The sequence below is a fragment of the Oryctolagus cuniculus genome, chromosome 17, assembly GCF_964237555.1.
Source record: "Oryctolagus cuniculus chromosome 17, mOryCun1.1, whole genome shotgun sequence".
Lineage (NCBI taxonomy): Eukaryota > Metazoa > Chordata > Mammalia > Lagomorpha > Leporidae > Oryctolagus > Oryctolagus cuniculus.
The window spans coordinates 18,482,617-18,499,615 of NC_091448.1; the positions used below are offsets into that span (position 1 = coordinate 18,482,617).

General features: G+C 52.9%; 1 protein-coding gene across 2 annotated transcripts in view; it reads right to left on the reverse strand.

Annotated features, from left to right (window-relative positions):
- Nucleotides 1-16,999, reverse strand: part of MAP3K14 (mitogen-activated protein kinase kinase kinase 14) — a 48,380-nt gene that overhangs the window by 17,527 nt on the left and 13,854 nt on the right. For both annotated transcript variants that reach the window (XM_008271593.4, XM_051825758.2), the window contains exons 2-4: nt 2,985-3,259; nt 1,853-1,922; nt 69-282 (exon numbers count right to left, since the gene is read on the reverse strand). In XM_008271593.4, the coding sequence (XP_008269815.1) occupies nt 69-282; nt 1,853-1,922; nt 2,985-3,240 (540 nt within the window). In that variant the 5' untranslated portion in view covers nt 3,241-3,259. The remainder of the gene's footprint in view (nt 1-68; nt 283-1,852; nt 1,923-2,984; nt 3,260-16,999) is intronic.

The following is a 16,999-nucleotide window of genomic DNA, read 5'->3' on the forward strand; positions in this document are numbered from 1 at the left end:
CAGGAGTTAGGACAGGTGTTCAGAAGGCCCCAGGAGCCGGGCTCTGGGCAGGGGGTGGCGGGTCTCACCTGCACGGGGACTGTGCAGCTCTCCTGCTCAGGGGTTCGGGGGCAGGGTTTGGCTAAGGCCACTCCTGCCTGTGCCGGGGACTTTGAGCTCTTCTTCTTCTTCCTTTTCTTGCGGGCTTTGCTGCGACGCTTTCCCTTCCAGCACACACGGGCTGTTCTGCCCTCGGTTGCGTGGGCCACATTGTTGGGGATCTGATCAAGGCCCTCAGACTGGCTGTCAAGAGAGGGCAAGGTGGGCGCTGAGGGCACAGGAGGCAGGAGGATGGGATGGGTCAGGTTAACCGTGGAGTCCACAGATCTGAGATCCAGTGCCTCTGGGTTATGACGGTTGCTTATTGACAGCACTGTGTCTGAGATACGTGTGAGTTCGTCAGGGGAGTGGCAGAGCGTATGCTCACACAAAGCAGGAGTGCTACCAAGTCACGGGGTCGTACAGTAATCCTGTGAGACCACGTCACATCACACGGCATGTGACCACACTCATGCAAATTCGGGACAGGTCTTAGCCAGAGGAACCTCAGTTTTCTCATATGTGAAATCTTTCTGCTGTGCAGGGAGGACACGAGGTTCCAATGAAACAGTTCACTAACAAGCCAACCTCCATGCCCAGCCCAAGGCCAGCTGTCAACACACGGGGCCTAGGACCCTGCTCTCTTGAGGGGGGACAGCAGAGACATGGGCTTCTCTCTGCTGTCCCCTGGAGGGCTTCCAGAAGAGCGCCATGTTCACAGCAGACGTCCTCAGCCCGGACTGGCAGCGGTTTGTTTCTGATGCCTCCAGAGAGAAGGCTAGTTGCTGTCATCATAGTCAGGTTGCCTGCACTGGTCCCTGGAGATACCTGGTTACTGCAGGAAGCCAGGAGCTGCCTGCCTGGTGTCCGGGGACCATGGAGCTTGTCCTTCCTTCTCTGACCACCCAGAGGCTTCTCCCCACCATGGCTCTCACGGGTTCACACCACTGCTAGTTCTGAGAGGAACTGCACCATGAGAGTTTTTGAATGTGGTATGGAGCAGACCACAGCCTCTGCCGCGCTCCTTGGGCCTCACCTTCTGCCCTGAAAATAAAGGCAGGCTCCCCCCAAGGCCTGGGGACGGCTGGAGGCCTGAGCTCCCACAGGCTCCTCTCTGAAGGCTGAGAAGGGTGGGCCCATCAGAAACCCTTGCCCCGGGCCAAGGCCTCCAAGTCAGCAGAGGAGTTCGGCCAAAGTCCGAGGCTTTCTGGCTCCCAGCGGCAGCCCTCCCACCGTCACTAGCAGCTTCCAGATCCCAAGGGTACAGAAGCTGGCCTGCAGCCGGGGGAGGGAAGTGTTTCTAGGCTGAACCCTCAGTTGCCAAACAGCGTCTCTGGGGGTCTGAGAGCTGGGAGTGCGTCCTGCCGCTCTGGTCTGCCCAGCCCCTGCCTCCACAAAACCATCCCCTACAGGTGAGTCTCCAGGGGGAGACACCAGTGGGCTCTCTCCCCAGGGGACGGTGAGGGGACCCCTGCACAGGCGATCACAGACACGCACCAGTAGGAAGTGGCCCCTGTTCCCGGAACCCTCCCTGTTGATGGAAAGCAGGGGTGCCTCAAGGACTCAGAAAAGAACAAAAACAAAGTGTCAGGCTGATGGGACCCAGAGGCAGGCGTCCACACGCCCTGAAAAGGCTCTGAAAGGCTTTACATGCCAAGAGCTGAACCACAGGTGTCTGAGGAGGGAGCCAGGGCCAGCGGGCAGCAGCCTGGGTGCGCAGGGCAGGGAGGACACCAGCTTCGGGTCCCCGGCCCCGCCCAGCAGGCTTTCTTACCTGTACTGTTTTGACCCTGCGATGAAAATGCGTTCTGAAAAGGTGGGGCTGAACTCCTGGCTGTTCTCACCTTTGAAATAAGTGGAGAGAGGGGGGGTTTGCAGAGAGAAGAGAAGGAACACGACCTCAGCAGCAGATGCACCTTAGAGTCCTCCTCTCCCCCCTCAGCACGTCTCTGCCGGCTACCTCCTGGCCCTGGCCTCCTCTCACTGACCGTCTGACCTTCCTCCTGCCCAGCTTCATGGTCAAGAGCAGAAGGGATGTTGAGGATTTGGGGACTGTGGGGTGCCCACCTCACTTCTAGTGTACAGCTTCTGTGAAATGATCTACACAAAGCACACGGCACAGGGCAGTGGCTCCATCCTACACAGAGAAGGACCGTGAGCGTGTATGTTCCACACTGGTTCAGCTACATGTGTGTATCTGTATACCACCACTACTATGTGGCTCGCTCCATTTTCCTTTTCATTCCCTCAGCTCTCTTCAACAAGCAAACAGCCGCAAGTGGGAAAGGAAGGAAGGAAGCCTCATCACTGGCTGTCAGGCCCTCCACGTCCCACCCCTAGAAACCTCTGGGCTTGGAGCGAGTGTCGGAAAGGGGAGAGGACTGCTGGCCTTCCCCGGCCCTCCTAGAGCCGCCACCATTGCCTGTCACCTTGAGGTACTGCGAGTAGAAGCACAAAGTGCCAGGCCCAGTCTCACCCTGGGGTGGCTGCAGCCCTGGACTGGACCAGCATGCCCCAAAGCAGGGTGTTCATCCTGGGGGTTGGGGCCATATCCAGGTGGAAGGTGGAAAAGGACCTGCAAGTCCCAGCGGGGCTTTCCGGGAGACCTGGTCTTTCCTGGCTAGGGCCCCTCTAGGCTACTGGCCCTCTTGATGATCCCGCAAAGAGACCCAAGTCACCTGCCTCTCAGTGCTGCCACCTCTTCTCACCATGGGTTCAGCCTCTGTTCCCCACATCCGCTCTTTCATCTCCCACTACTTCTCACTGAATCTGGGCCATGGCCATGTCTTGTGAGAATCTTATCTAATGGTTACCTTAACCACTCCTTTCCATCAGGGACCCCAAGCCTGGCCTCCTCTGTGTCTAGCCCGCCACCTGCTCCCTGTGCCCACAAGCCAGTCCCTTACATTCAGCCTGGGCGATGATGGAGATGGCGGCTGGCCCGCCCCCGGAGCCTTCCTTGGCTGTGCCCTTGGTAATCACGTCATTTAGGACCTCCCACTTCCCGCAGAACACAGGGCTCTTCTCCACGGCCTCGAGATGGAGGAGGGAGCTCTGCTTCTTCCCCAGAGACTGTGTCTTCTCCTTGGCTTGGGCGAGCTCCTTCTGCTGCCCAACTGCAGAGCCAGGGGTGCCCGGGCAGGCTGTTTCCATCACTGCCATCTTCCACGCTGTGCTCACGCTGTGGGAGACCAAGAACAGAGAAGGTCACTTGCAATCCCAGACCCCCAGAGTGGGCACCAGGCAGGCTTGGGCTGGAGGAGAAATGCAGGGGCAAAAGGTATTTTTTATTTTATTTTTTAAAAAATATTTTATTGTCCGGCGCCACAGCTCACTAGGCTAATCCTCCGCCTGCGGCACCGGCACACCGGGTTCTAGTACCAGTCGGGCGCTGGATTCTGTCCCGGTTGCTCCTCTTCCAGTCCAGCTCTCTGCTGTGACCCGGGAGTGCAGTGGAGGATGGCCCAAGTGTTTGAGCTCTGCACATGCATGGGAAACCAGGAGAAGCACCTGGCTCCTGCCTTCGGATTGGCGTGGTGCACCGGCCGCAGCGCGCCGCTGGAGCGGCCACTGCGGGGGTGAACCAACGGAAAAGAAAGACGTTTCTCTCTGTCTCTCTCCCTCTCACTGTCCACTCTGCCTGTCAAAAAAAAAATTGTATTTACTTATTTGAGAAGTAGAGTTACAGACAGAGAAAGGGAGAGAGACAGAGAAAGAGGGAGATCTTCCATCCACTGGTTCACTCCCCAAATGGTCGCAACGGCCAGAGCTGCACCTATCTGAAGCCAGGGGCCAGGAGCTTCCTTTAGGTCTCCCACTGCTTTCCCAGGCCATAGCAGAGAGATGGATCAGAAGAGGAGCAGCTGGGACCTGAACCAGCGCCCATATGGGAAGCCGGCACCGCAGACAGAGGCTTAGCCTACTACTCCACAGCACCAGCCCTGCTACTCTTAAAATCTTTATTTATGTGAAAGGCAGAGAGACAGGCAGAGAACTTCTTTGTGCTGGTTCACTCCCCAAATGCCCACAACAGTTTGGGTTGGGCTGGGCTAAAGCCAGGTGCATTAACTCAATCCCAGTAACCTACATGGATGGCAGGGACCCAAGGACTTGAGCCATCACCTGTTGTCTCCCAAGGTGCACATTAGCAGGAAGCTGGAATCAGGAGTGGAACCAGGACTTCTCAGGCACTGATATGGAATTAAGTGGCATCTTAATCACCGTGCCAAATGCCCGCCCCAGGTCTCTGCCACTTTAGGCCACATGTACTGATCCTTCAAACAGCCTGAATGGTAAAAGAGTCAATCTCTCAACATCTACATGTTTCATGTGGCACAGCGCTAGTCTCGCCTCGACATGAACAGACTCTTCCTCTGGGCCGACAAGGAGGAGCAGAGCCCACTCCCTCCAGCACACGACAACACAAACACCTCGGTGTGTTCCTCCCTGCTTTGCTAATGGCTCATAGGAAGGCCGCTTTGCTTCCCTGGGACAGGGCGCTGAGCCCCATCCCCCAAGACCATCACCTCACTGACCCTGCAGAAGTCTTGCCTTCTTAGAGGACATGTCTACACTGTCCACAGTGACTTTTCTCCAAGTGAGAGAATGAGGATTAGGTTTTGCCCCTGAGCAGGAGGCAGATATACGCTGCGTGTGCGTGTGTATGTGTACATGTGTGTATTTATGTTTTACATGACCTAGAACTCAGCATGCTCAGCCCTGGGCCCCTTTCCCAAGATGCATCTGCTTGTGGCTCTCCAGCCGGACTGACAAGTTTCCTTCTCGAAGGTCAAGCTCATGGCTGAAAGCTTCCCAACTGTCATTTTTTTTTCAGGCAAGGTTAGCAGTAATTTGTATCAGAGACCCCCACACCTACCTACACCTCTACAAACATGAGCACAAAGCACAAGAACTGGCCTCCTTCTGGATACGGCGCGTACTGGCAATCCCGTTCAAACAGCAGGTAGAGCTGTCACGAAGGAGAACCACACCCATCTCTGATCGCTACCATTCAGAAACCTTTTTAAAGACTGCGACTTTCTCAAGGGCAGGGCTCCTATGGGGTGTGACTTGTTTCAGACCAAGACTGAGAAGGCACCAAATGCAAGCAGGTTTTTAACGATCCTGAGATCCTGACGATACTGACAATGGCGGGTCTCAGGTGTGGTCTTCCCTGCTGCACCCGGATGGCTGCTGTTTGCTCCTGGGCAGACCTCAGCAAGCCACACCTCTAGCGCCCCTGGCCTTGCGCCCTCAGGCCTACAGGTTAACGGGACACAGAAGGCCGAGGACTTCTTCCCACTCAATCTGCCCTCCTTATCTTTTCTGGCCATGCTTGGGGTGGCTGTGGGGGGTGTAAATTTAAACAAATTTAGATTTGTTCCTTACAGCTCTGCCTCCAGGGACCTCCTGGCTTTGAACTCCAGCACTCCAGCACCCAGCAGGGATGCTCGCATTTGGTGCTGAAGGCCAGGTGCTGCGCAGTGAGTAGGCAGCCTCACTGTTCCTCGAGGGTCTCAGCTCGTCTAAGAGGCGTTCTGATGGCTATAACTGGGCAGAAGGCCTCCAAGGCAGCTTGTGTGTCTTGGAGTCACACTTGCACACACATACCCCACCAAACAAGAACGGGTCTAAGGCCCACAAGTAGCTCCTACCTGGCTCAGCCTCTTTACCAGGGGAAATGAGATTGCGCAAACAAACCAACAAAACCACCACATCGACCCGTGCTAGAGGTGTGTGCTCACAGACAGCCTGATGCGCTTCAACTGTCTCAACCTTATTTGAAGAGCCTGAGGCTTTAGGAAGTGGAGGCGTCCCCAAGGTCACCAGCCCAGGTACGGGAGAGCAGGGCCAGGACCTGTGCTGTGCTGCCCACTCACTCCCCAAGTCTCCTGAGGGCCCTGCACATGGGGCAGCCCTGTCTACAGCACAGCGGGGCAGTGGCAAGACAAGCAGGCGGAAGAGTGCTTCTCCACGACCCTCAGACAGGAGGACCGGGAGTGCCCAGCATGGAGAGCAAGCTCCTCTGATGAAAGAAGAACGAGGCCACGGGCTGCTCCGAGACACGCGGCTGTGCTCAGGCTCCGACAGCCTGGCTCTGCCCGGCAGGGCCCGCCCGTGTTCTGGATGCTTGGTCCCGGGCTAGGACTCCTCGAGACGGGCTGTGGGGCACACGCAGGAGCCAGCTTTCATCCTGGAGTCTGGCTGGGCAGCTGGCCTCGCCCTGATCCTCTCTCTGTGACCTCGCTAGGCTCTCCTCTCTCTGGAGGAGTTGAGGCTCAGGAGCTGAGCTCAGTCTCCTCTGCGCCTCCCTGATGATTCATCCAACAGCTGGGCAGGCAGAGCAGCAAGGAGGCTGCAGAGAAGCTGACCCGGCAGATGGCAGCTGGGCCTGTGAAGGACGTGGGGCAAGCAAGCTGACCCTCACCTCCCAAGCGCACAGAATCACAGCCCAGGAGCTGTGACACTTCTCCTGCAACTGGCTTTCCTGTGCCACGTGACGCTGACTCAGACCCTCTCTGATAGCCTCCAAGTTCAAGAGGCTATTCTGGGGACACCTTGGCCTGAGCAGCTCTCCTCCACGCTTGATGCTTCCCTCCGTTCCCACTTCCATGTGGGTTCTGGTCTTCAAAACTCAGCGTTCTGCATTAGGCCCAGGTGCTGGCCAGGTGGTCTCCCCAGCCCTGGGCTTTGGCCCAGGCCTTCTGCCCAGCTCACAGCCCTGTCGCTCTCCGGCAGCATGTGGGGAGTGAGGACTAAGTGGGAGCCAGTTCTGCCTCTGCTTTTGAAAGCCAATCAAGATCCTGGACCATTACTCAGCCTGGACACTCTCCCAGACTCCACTCAGGCCTCAAATGCATTCAGCCCCTGCTCTCTGTATCAGAGCTGAAGACGTGCACAGTGGCAACAGTCAAACTCATCCAGCTTACCCACAAGCCTGTGGAAACTAAAGAGGAAGACAGCAGAGCAGAATTCACTCAGTGCTATATACCGCCTGCTCCCTCCCCACGGTGCCTCCTCGACCCCCGCAGAATGCCCAGGGATGGCCTGGGTCTATTCATTCCTAGCCTGGCTTTGGGGAGGTCTGTGAGCCCCAGCAACTAAATGCAACTGTGTTTTTCCAGGGAAGAGAGCCACAGCATTTAACACTCTCTCCAAGGGCCTGCCGTTCCCCAGTGTCCCTGGAAGTCAGGGCTCTCACACAGCAGCTTCCAACCCAACTGCCAGTTAGAGTCACCAGGCGAGGGCTTGGAACGCGCTCATCCTAGACCTGCTGAATCACAGGCACTGGGCAAGAGGCCCAGAATCTGTACTTCTGACAAGTTCTTGGGATGATTCTGATACCAAGAGGCCAGGGGCTGACATCTGACCCCTGCTCCAGCCTCTAAGGTGACACTGTCCAAAATGGTAGCCAGTAGCAACATGTGGCTATTTACATTGAATTAAAATCAGAGACAATTTAAAAGCCAGTAGCTCTGTTACACCGGCTCCCATACTGGACGATGCAGATAAAGAACTTTCCCATTACTGCAGGAGTCCCACTGGACAGTGGGCTAAGGCTGTGAGAGCCAATTTTTCTCCAACCACACAATTTCTGTTCCTAGGATTCCAGCACAGGAGTAGAGCCTGGCTAAACAAGTTTCTGATTCATTGAAAGGTGCAGAAGTCATGCTCTCATGTTGTTCTTCCAAGATGATACCCTTCCTCAGATGCATACATTTCAGTTCCCTGTTTCAGGGAACACAGTACCATGAAAACGCCAGGCAAGTATCCAGAAGTTACGGGCTCCAGCCTTGGCAACTTTTAAACAAAAGAGCAGTGGGACCATTTTTGTCAAATGAAATCATAGCTCAACCCCCAAAACACCCGTGAAAGATCTAGAAGTGTGCAAGTGGCATGAGGTTCCTGTTAGAAACAGCTGCTCTGGCAGAGGAGGTGGACAAGGGCTTTCACCTACCTCCCTCCACTCACCAAGGACCCCTGTGGAATCCTAGGCCTTTGAGGCAACGGTCTGGAGACCAGCGGCCTAGGGAATCTTGTGAGGTTTCTCCTAGTTGCCAGGATGTAACAGATTTGTTGGGAATATCTGCAGGCTGGGGACTCCAATCCAGAACAAGAACTGTCAATATTTACTGAGCACCTGCCACCACTTATCTGGGCTATCTCAGTAGCATGCTAAAATCACTACACGGTATTGGAGTAACTGGGTTCAAGTCCAGCTCAGCGTCCGATTCCAGCTCCCTGCTAATGTGCACCCTGGAAGGCAACTGATGATGATTCAAGCAATTGGGTCCTGCTACTTATGTGGGAGACCTGGATTGAGTTCTTAGCTCCCAGCTTTAGACATTGTAGGCGTCTGTGGAATGAACCAGTGGATAGGTACTCCATTTCTCAAATAGATAAATAAAAATTAAACAACAAAACAAGCAACAAGTAAGAGGTAAGGCTGAACTCAGGCTGCCACTTCCGGAGACTGTATCTAAACTTGAACAGAGGTAGGTGCTGTGGCTCAATGGGTTAAGCCGCCACCTGGGACACCGCGGCATCCCATACAGGAGTGCAGGTCCAAGTCTTGGCTCCTCCACTTCTGATCTGGCTTCCTGCTAATGCACCTAGGAGCCAGCAGGTGATGGCCACCCACCTGGGAAACCAGATGGAGTTCCTGGCTCCTTGCATTGGCCTGGTGCAGTTCCAGCTGTTGGGGTTATTTGAGGGGAGTGAACTAGTAGATGGAAGATTCTCTCTCCGCCTTTCAAATAAATAAATAAACATCAAAAGAAAAAAACCATCAGGCCAGTGCTGTGGTACAGCATGTTAACGCCCTGGCTGAAGTGCTGGCATCCCATATGGGCGCAGGTTGGAGTCCCGGCTGCTTCATTTCCGATCCAGCTCTCTGCTATGGCCAGAGAAAGCAGAAGAAGATGGCCCAAGTCCTTGGGCTCCTGTACCCACGTGGGAGACCCTGAAGAGGCTCCTGGCTTCAGATCAGCACAGCTCCAGCTGTTGCGGCCAACTGGGGAGTGAACCAGTGGATGAAAGACCTCTCTCTCTCTCTGCCTCTCCTCTCTCTGTGTAACTCTGACTTTCAAATAAATAAATAAATCTTAAAAAAAAAAAGGAAAAAAAAAAAAACATAAAAACCTTGAGCAAGGCCACTTCTCTGAGTTTCTTCTCTTAGCTTCTTCAGAGTTATTTTGAGGGAGAGAAAGTATAGGAAGAGCCAATGGTTTGCTTGGCCAACAAAGATGCCAAATAAATGTTTACTCCCTCGCCTGTCGTGAGGCTGCTAGAGCCACCCCTGAAATGACAGGCCTCCCTGTCACAGCACCACATGGTCACTGTGTTCAGAGCCTTCCCCAAGACTTGATCTTCCATACATGCAGAGGAAACAGGAATCTGTCTCACAGGCCCATCTCAAAACTGTACACTGAGGGCCTGAGCGATCTCTCATGACGGAGATGGATCACATCTGGAAGTAAAGACTTGTACTGCTCTGAATGCCCGGGGGGATAAACAGCAGAAGCAGAATGACTCAACTTCCTTAATAAGATGTGGGTTGAAAACCAATCTCATCCTGATGCTTCCTCTTTTAAGCCTTTAGCTTGCCTGGCCACCAGGTCACACTGGGCAAGCCGCTGCCTATCAAGATCGAGAGCCTGTGCAGGAAGGGGAACCAAGGGCAGCGCTGGGCAGAAGAGCTGCCTGGCAAAGCAGCCACCTGGCCAGGCAGACCAGAGGTTTCCACACACACCCAGCCCTGGCTCCCCTTTCTGCCCTGCCTGAACCCACACTCCCAGCTCTGTTTCAGACAGGGCCCTTCGCGTGCCTGCACGGGGGAGTGGGCAAGCCTGTGACTTCCTTCGCTCACCTGCTCCTCTCACAGGGAACGCCCCCTCCATTATGAATGCCCACCCGAATCTCACCCATCCTCTAAGACAACATCCCCTCAACCAAGTCTTTTTTTTTTTTTAAAGATTTATTTATTTATTTGAAAGTCAGAGTTACACACAGAGAGAAGGAGGGAGGGAGGGAGGGAGAGAGAGGTCTTCCATCCGCTGGTTCCCTTCCATTCTCTGGTTCACTCCCCAACTGGCTGCAGTGGCTGGAGCTGTGCCGATCCGAAGCCAGGAGCCAGGAGCTTCTTCCAGGTCTCCCATGTGGGTGCAGGGGCCCAAGGACTTGGGCCATCTTCTACTGGTTTCTCAGGCCATAGCAGAGAGCTGGATTGGAAGTGGAGCAGCTGGAACTCCAACCAGAGCCCATATGGGATGTCGGCACTGAAGGCGGCTGCTTTACCTGCTATGCCACAGCGCCAGCCCCTCAACTAAGTCTTTGGTGGCAGCTCCTGCTTTCACTCAAGTGTTCAATGACTGCCTGCTAAGTGCCAGGGGATGCAATAACCACTACCATTCATAAACATCTGTGTGCTGGGTGCTGCACTAAGTACTCTATCTGCATCATTACTGAGGCACCGCATGACAGCCCCGCAAGCTGGCGACATCATTCCTATTTTACAGATGAAGAAACTGAGGCTCAGGGAAGGTAGCAACAAGAACAAATGAGGCTCAGTTATACAGCTAGAGCATCTGACACGGGTTTAGGACTCAAGCCAGGATACAAACGACCCATTCCCCTGGGTCCCAAGGGTCTCTGGTTCCTTTCTAGAATAAAAGTTTCTTGGCAGAAGTACCTGTAACATGAGGGCCTGAGCAGGATCACTGCCCCTAATCCAGCCCCAGGAGCTGTCCATCTGCTGCTGCTGGGAATGGCTTCTCAGACTGCAGGCAAGAAGCACAAGAACCAAAGAAGACGGGGCCGGGCTGGGAAGGGCTGAACCAGCGATAAGTGTGTCAGACACTTAGCTGAGCTCCACCAGTACAAGCTCCTGGGATATTATGATTTTTTTTTAAAAGTGTTATTTTATTTATTTGAAAGACAGAGAGTTACAGAGAGAGGTAGAGCCAGAGAGAGAGAGGTCTTCCATTCCACTGGTTCACTCCTCAAACGACTGCAACAGCCAGAGCTGAACTGATCCAGAGCCAGGAACCAGGAGCTTCTTCTGGGTCTCCCACATGGGTGCAGGGCCCCAAGGAGTTGGGCCATCTCCTACTGCTTTCCAAGGCCATAGCAGAGAGCTGGATCAGATGAGGAGCAGCTGGGACTCGAACTGACACCCATATGAGATGCTGGTGCTGCAGGCTGGGGCTTTAACCTGCTGTGCCACAGTGCCAGTCTCCTATGATTTTTAACTTGATTAGATTTTAAATATTTATTTATTTGAAAGTCAGAGTTACAGAGAGAGAGAGAGAGAGAGAGAGAGAGAGAGAGAGAGAGAAAGGAAGGTATCTTCCATCCACTGGTTCACTCCCTAAATGGCTGCAATGGCCAGGGCTGGACAGGCTGAAGTCAGGAGCCAGGAGCTTCTTCTGGGTCTCCCACATGGGTGCAGGGGCCCAAGCACTTGGGCCATCTTCTACTGCTTTCCTGGGCACATTAGCAGAGAGCTGGATCGGAAATGGAGCAGCTGGGACTCAAACTGGTGCCAATATGGGATGCCAGCACTGCAGGTGGCAGCCTAACCCATCATGCCACAATGCTGGCCCCATTTGGTTAGTTTTAACAGGTCATTTTGTGTTCTTAAAACAACCAAAGAATCCACACACAACAGATTCATACACAAAGAGGAGTTCCAGGTAAGCAATGCTATCTTCACTAACAGAACCCCTGAAGGGTGTGCTCTGGAAAGGAGAAAAGAAGACCACAGGAAAGAAATGGGATGCAAGAAACAATGGTGGGCACAGCAAGTGACGCAATATGTCGGTCAGCTTAACTAACAATCGGACATAAAAATTAGCTTAAACTATTTTAGAGCACTAAAACCAAAACAAGGAAGAAGGGTGGAACAGGCTGTTTGATGGGTAAAGAGCAATAAGATCCTTGCCTTTTTGAGGACCTGACACATGTAAATGTTTAAATTTCATTTAAAAACTATAGTTAAGGGGGCTGGTGCTGTGGCATAGCGGGTAAAGCCGCTGCCTGCAGTGCCAGCATCCCATATGGGTGCTGGTTCAAGTCCCAGCAGCTCCATTTCGGTTCGGATTGGCCCAGCTCCTGCGATTGTGGCCAGCTGGAGAGTGATCCAGTGGATGGAAGACCTCTCTCTCTCTCTACCACTCCTTCTCTGTGTAACTCTGACTTTCAAATAAATAAATAAGTCTTTAAAAAATTATAGTTAAGTATGGATGTTAAAATTTAAATGTGACTACTAGAAGAATAGAAATGCAGAGGCCAGTGCTGTGTAGTGTAGGCTAACCCTCTGCCTGTGGTGCCAGCATCTCACATGGGTACATGTTTGAGTCCCAGCTCTCCTCTTCCGATCCAGCTCTCTGCTATGGCCTGGGAAGACAGCAGAAGATGGCCCAAGTGTCTGGGCTCCTGTACACATGTGGGAGACTCGGAAAAAGCTCCTGTCTCCTGGCTTCAGATCAGCTCAGCTTCGGCCATTGCAGCCACTTGGGGAGGGAACCAGAGGATGGAAGACCTCTCTCTCTGTCTCTTCCTCTCTTTGTCAGTAACTGTACCTCTCAAATAAGTAAATAAAGTCTTTTTTTTTTTTTTTTTTGACAGGCAGAGTGGATAGTGAGAGAGAGAGAGAGACAGAGAGAAAGGTCTTCCTTTTGCCGTTGGTTCACCCCCCAAGTGGCCGCTGCGGCTGGCGCGCGCCGGCGCACCGCGCTGATCCGATGGCAGGAGCCAGGTACTTATCCTGGTCTCCCATGGGGTGCAGGGCCCAAGCACTTGGGCCATCCTCCACTGCACTCCCGGGCCACAGCAGAGAGCTGGCCTGGAAGAGGGGCAACCGGGACAGAATCCGGCGCCCCGACCGGGACTAGAACCCGGTGTGCCGGCGTTGCAAGACAGAGGATTAGCCTAGTGAGCTTCGGCGCCAGCTGTAAATAGTCTTAAAAAAATAAAAAGCAAAACTCAACTCAGTTTCCAAACCAGAAGGGTAACGAAGGAAAAACAGAAAAGAAAACCATGCCACTCTAGTAGAAGGCGAGAGAAGAATGAAAAAGAAGAAAAAGGGACAATAAATGAGAACACAAGTTAAGGTGGCAGAAATAAGTAAAATGCTAATGTATCATTACACAATATACATGAATAAATTAAAAAGCACATCATCAGGGCCAGTGGGTTAAACTGCTGCCTGGGACGCAGGCATCCCACATGAGCACTGGTTTGAGTCCTGGCAGCTCTACTTCCAACCCAGCTCCCTGCTAATGTGTCTGGGAAAGTAGCAGAGGAGATGGCCCAAGCTGTTGGGCTCCTGCCTCCTATGTGGGAGATACAGGTGGAGTTCCAAGTTCCTGGCTTTGGCCTGGCCCAGCCTCAGCCATTGCGGCCATGTGGGGAGTAAATCAACAGATAGAAGATCTCTCTGTCTCTCCCTCCCTCACTCTGTCATTCTGCCTTTAAAATCAATCGTTTTTTAAGAAAAATTTGCCAAAAAAAAAAAAAAAAGAGAGAGAGATAGGATTCTTTTTGATTAAAAGAAACAAAATAGAATTATACGGAAAGGCTGAAAACAAAGGGAAGGAAAGAGATATGCTAGGTCAAGACTAACCAAAAACATGTTGCATTCACATTGGACAGAACACTTGGGGCAAAAAGATGTTAATGACGCCTTACAGGGCCGGCGCCGCGGCTCACAAGGCTAATCCTCCGCCTGCAGCGCCGGCACTCCGGGTTCTGGACCCGGTTGGGGCGCCGGATTCTGTCCCGGTTGCCCCTCTTCCAGGCCAGCTCTCTGCTGTGGCCCGGGAGTGCAGTGGAGGATGGCCCAAGTGCTTGGGCCCTGCACCCCATGGGAGACCAGGAGGAAGCACCCCCTCCTGGCTTCAGATCGGTGCAGCATGCCGGCTGCAACACGCTGGCCGTAGCGGCCACTTGGGGGGTGAACCAACGGAAAAAGGAAGACCTTTCTCTCTGTCTCTCTCTCTCACTGTCTAACTCTGGCTGTCAAAAAAAAAAAAAAAAAAAAAAAAAAAAAAAAAAAAAAAAAAAAAAAAAAGATGCCTTACAGGCACGCTGTAAAGAGCCTCACGGTCCAATGACTGCAGGCAGGTTGAAGTTTTATGTGAGAAGGTGGCGGCTTCTGGTGTCCTGTCCTAAAGCAGGAACCTTGAGTGTGCACTTGGCCTGCTGGCTGCACTGAGGAAAACCATGCAGTCCCTGGGGGAAACACAAACACACACACACACACACACACACACACACTCTATAAGCAGAGGCATGCAAAGACAAAGACAGGCAGGCAGCACGCACAGGGGAACACACAGAGGGACACCTAACCCAGCCAGGGGCAGAGGGGGCAGGAAAAGCTTCTGGAAGGAGGCTCAGGGGTGGGCAAGAATTGTCCAAGAAAAAGAAGAGGGTGTTCTAGATAGAGGGGTCAGCAAAGGGTAGGGCCCTAAGGTGAGTGTATGGAGGACACACAGCTTCCAGCTGCTGGAGGGCAAAGCTTAAGTCAGGCAACTGTGGGAGGTGAGGCCCAGGTATGAGATCATGGGAATGCACTTGGTCCTCACATACCCCTAGGGTTTAAATTCTTGGAAGAGCCAGGTGGGTATCAACTGGATTCCTCCCAGGTTCTTGGGGACAGGGTTGCAGATGGAGAACCTACAGGGTAGGGACACCTGCTGGACATTAAATGAAAACGGTGCTATGGCTGTGGGATCCTTCACCCGATGGGGCTGGCAATGTCACAAGTCACAGGCCTTTGGGAAGCTTGCTCAATTCTTTCCCTTGGGCAGGAAGACAGAGTGGGCCTGTGATGGCTGGAACCTAGCAACAGACGTGGGAAGGAGGAGGGAGGGGCAGCACCAGGGCCCTGTGAGTGCCATGCAGCTGGGAGAACCTCGAAACCTGCTTCCCTGGTTGGCTTAGAGCCAGCTTCCCAAGAGAGCCACTTCTGAGGGAGCATTTCCCATTAAAGGATATGAAATGTGAAGGCATATTAATCACTCAAATCTTACAGATCAACTACACAAAAGAAACCTGACTTGCCCACAAAAACTCAGTCTCGCCACCAGTTCCACAGGTCTGACTTCAGGGTAAATAAAATTTGTGGAGTAAGTAATTTATGCTGTCTTCCAACTCCCACCACGTGGTGAACAAGGTCTGCTAGTCCCAAATCACAGTCACGGCTACCGACGAGGCCCTGTCAGAGGCCCAAGGCATCTATTCTGTAAGAATGGTTCCTACCTTCTGCCAGCTGCTCCCTGGCCTCTGCCCATCCTACACTGATGCTGAGTGAATCCTCAAGACCACCTCAAGCTCAAAGACATCTGCTGGCTCTGCACTGCTCATGGGCCCAGTCCCAAGTCTGTGGTCCATAATCTATCTGACCAGTGCTTCCCTAAACACAGGGTTTGGCTCTGGCCTGCCTGCTCTCTCCACAACCCCTGGCACTCAGCTCTACAGGTCTCCCCACAGGCCATGCTCTGCTTCCTGTTCGTCCTTCAGAGGTGGGGCTCTGGCCTTCTGCCTCCAGGAAGCCTCTCCAACAGCTCTACCACTCTGATGGCTCCTTTCCTGACCACTGCGGCACCTGCTGTCCTCTTTCCAGGTGAAACAGCGCTGGACGATGAAGCATCACACCAAGAGAGGACAGCCCCATTTTGTGTGCACAACTCACAGACTGCAATCCACACACAGAACAAACAGAAACAGGTGTGTAACCAAAGATGTTCTTAGCATTTTTTTGTAACAGTAAGAAACTGGAACAAAAATGTCCAATTATAGGAGAAAGATCATTCTTGTATAAGCCAGGGCAGGCATTTGGGCTAGGGGTTGGGGCACCTACATCCCATATGGGAGTGCTTAACATTTTGACTTCTGGCTGCAGCTCCTAACTCTAAGTTCCTACTAATGCAGACCTTGGGAGGCAGCAGCAGTGGCTCAAGTGACTGGGTTCCTGTCACCCAGATGGGAGATCTGGATTGAGCTCCTGGCTCCCGGATTCAGCTCCCTTAGCCACTGAGGGCAAACCAGGGAATGGGAGCTCTCTGCCTTTCAAATAAATATTTTTTAAAGATTTATTTATTTATTTTGAAGGGCAGAGTTACAGAGAGGCAAAGGCAGAGAGAGCGAGCAAGAGAGAGAGTAAGAGAGAGAGAGAAATGTCTTCCATCTGCTGGTTTACTACTCAAATGGCCCAACTGGAGCTGGACCTATCAAAAACCAGGAGCCAGGAGCTTCTTCTGGATCTCCCACACACGTGCAGGGGCCCAAGGACTTGGGCCATCTTCTACTGCTTTCCCAGGCCATAGCAGAGAGCTGGATCAGAAGTGGAGCAGCCAGGACCTGAACCAGCGCCCATATGGGATGCCGGCACTGCAGGCGGCAGCTTTACCCGCTATGCCACAGTGCTGGCCACTCAAATAAATATTATTAAACAGTGTGACCCCACATGGTATGTGTCTGTATATTACATCAACCTTCATAAAAATGCAGACACATGCAGCAATGATCCTCTCTTGGTGTCAAGCTTATAGCCGTTCTAATATTTTCTGCACTTCCACTTTCTCTCACTATCCACTCTGCCTGTCAATAAATAAATAAATTAGTTAAAAAAAATAAAAATAAAAGACAAGTGTGACAGGGACTGGTGTTGTAGTGCAGGCTGATTAAATTGCCACCTAAGATGCCAACATCCCATCTGAGTGCTGATTTGAGTCCGAGCTGCTCTGCTTCTGATTCAGCTCTCTGCTAATGCGGCTGGGAAAGCAGTAGAAGATGGCCCAAGAGCGGAGTCTAATAAACACGTGCTGAGCCAACCTCCCCGCCCCCCTCTCCACCCTGGAAACCTCCCCAGAACCTTGGAGGTGGTCACTGAGCTGCGGCAGCCGGGCCACTAGCA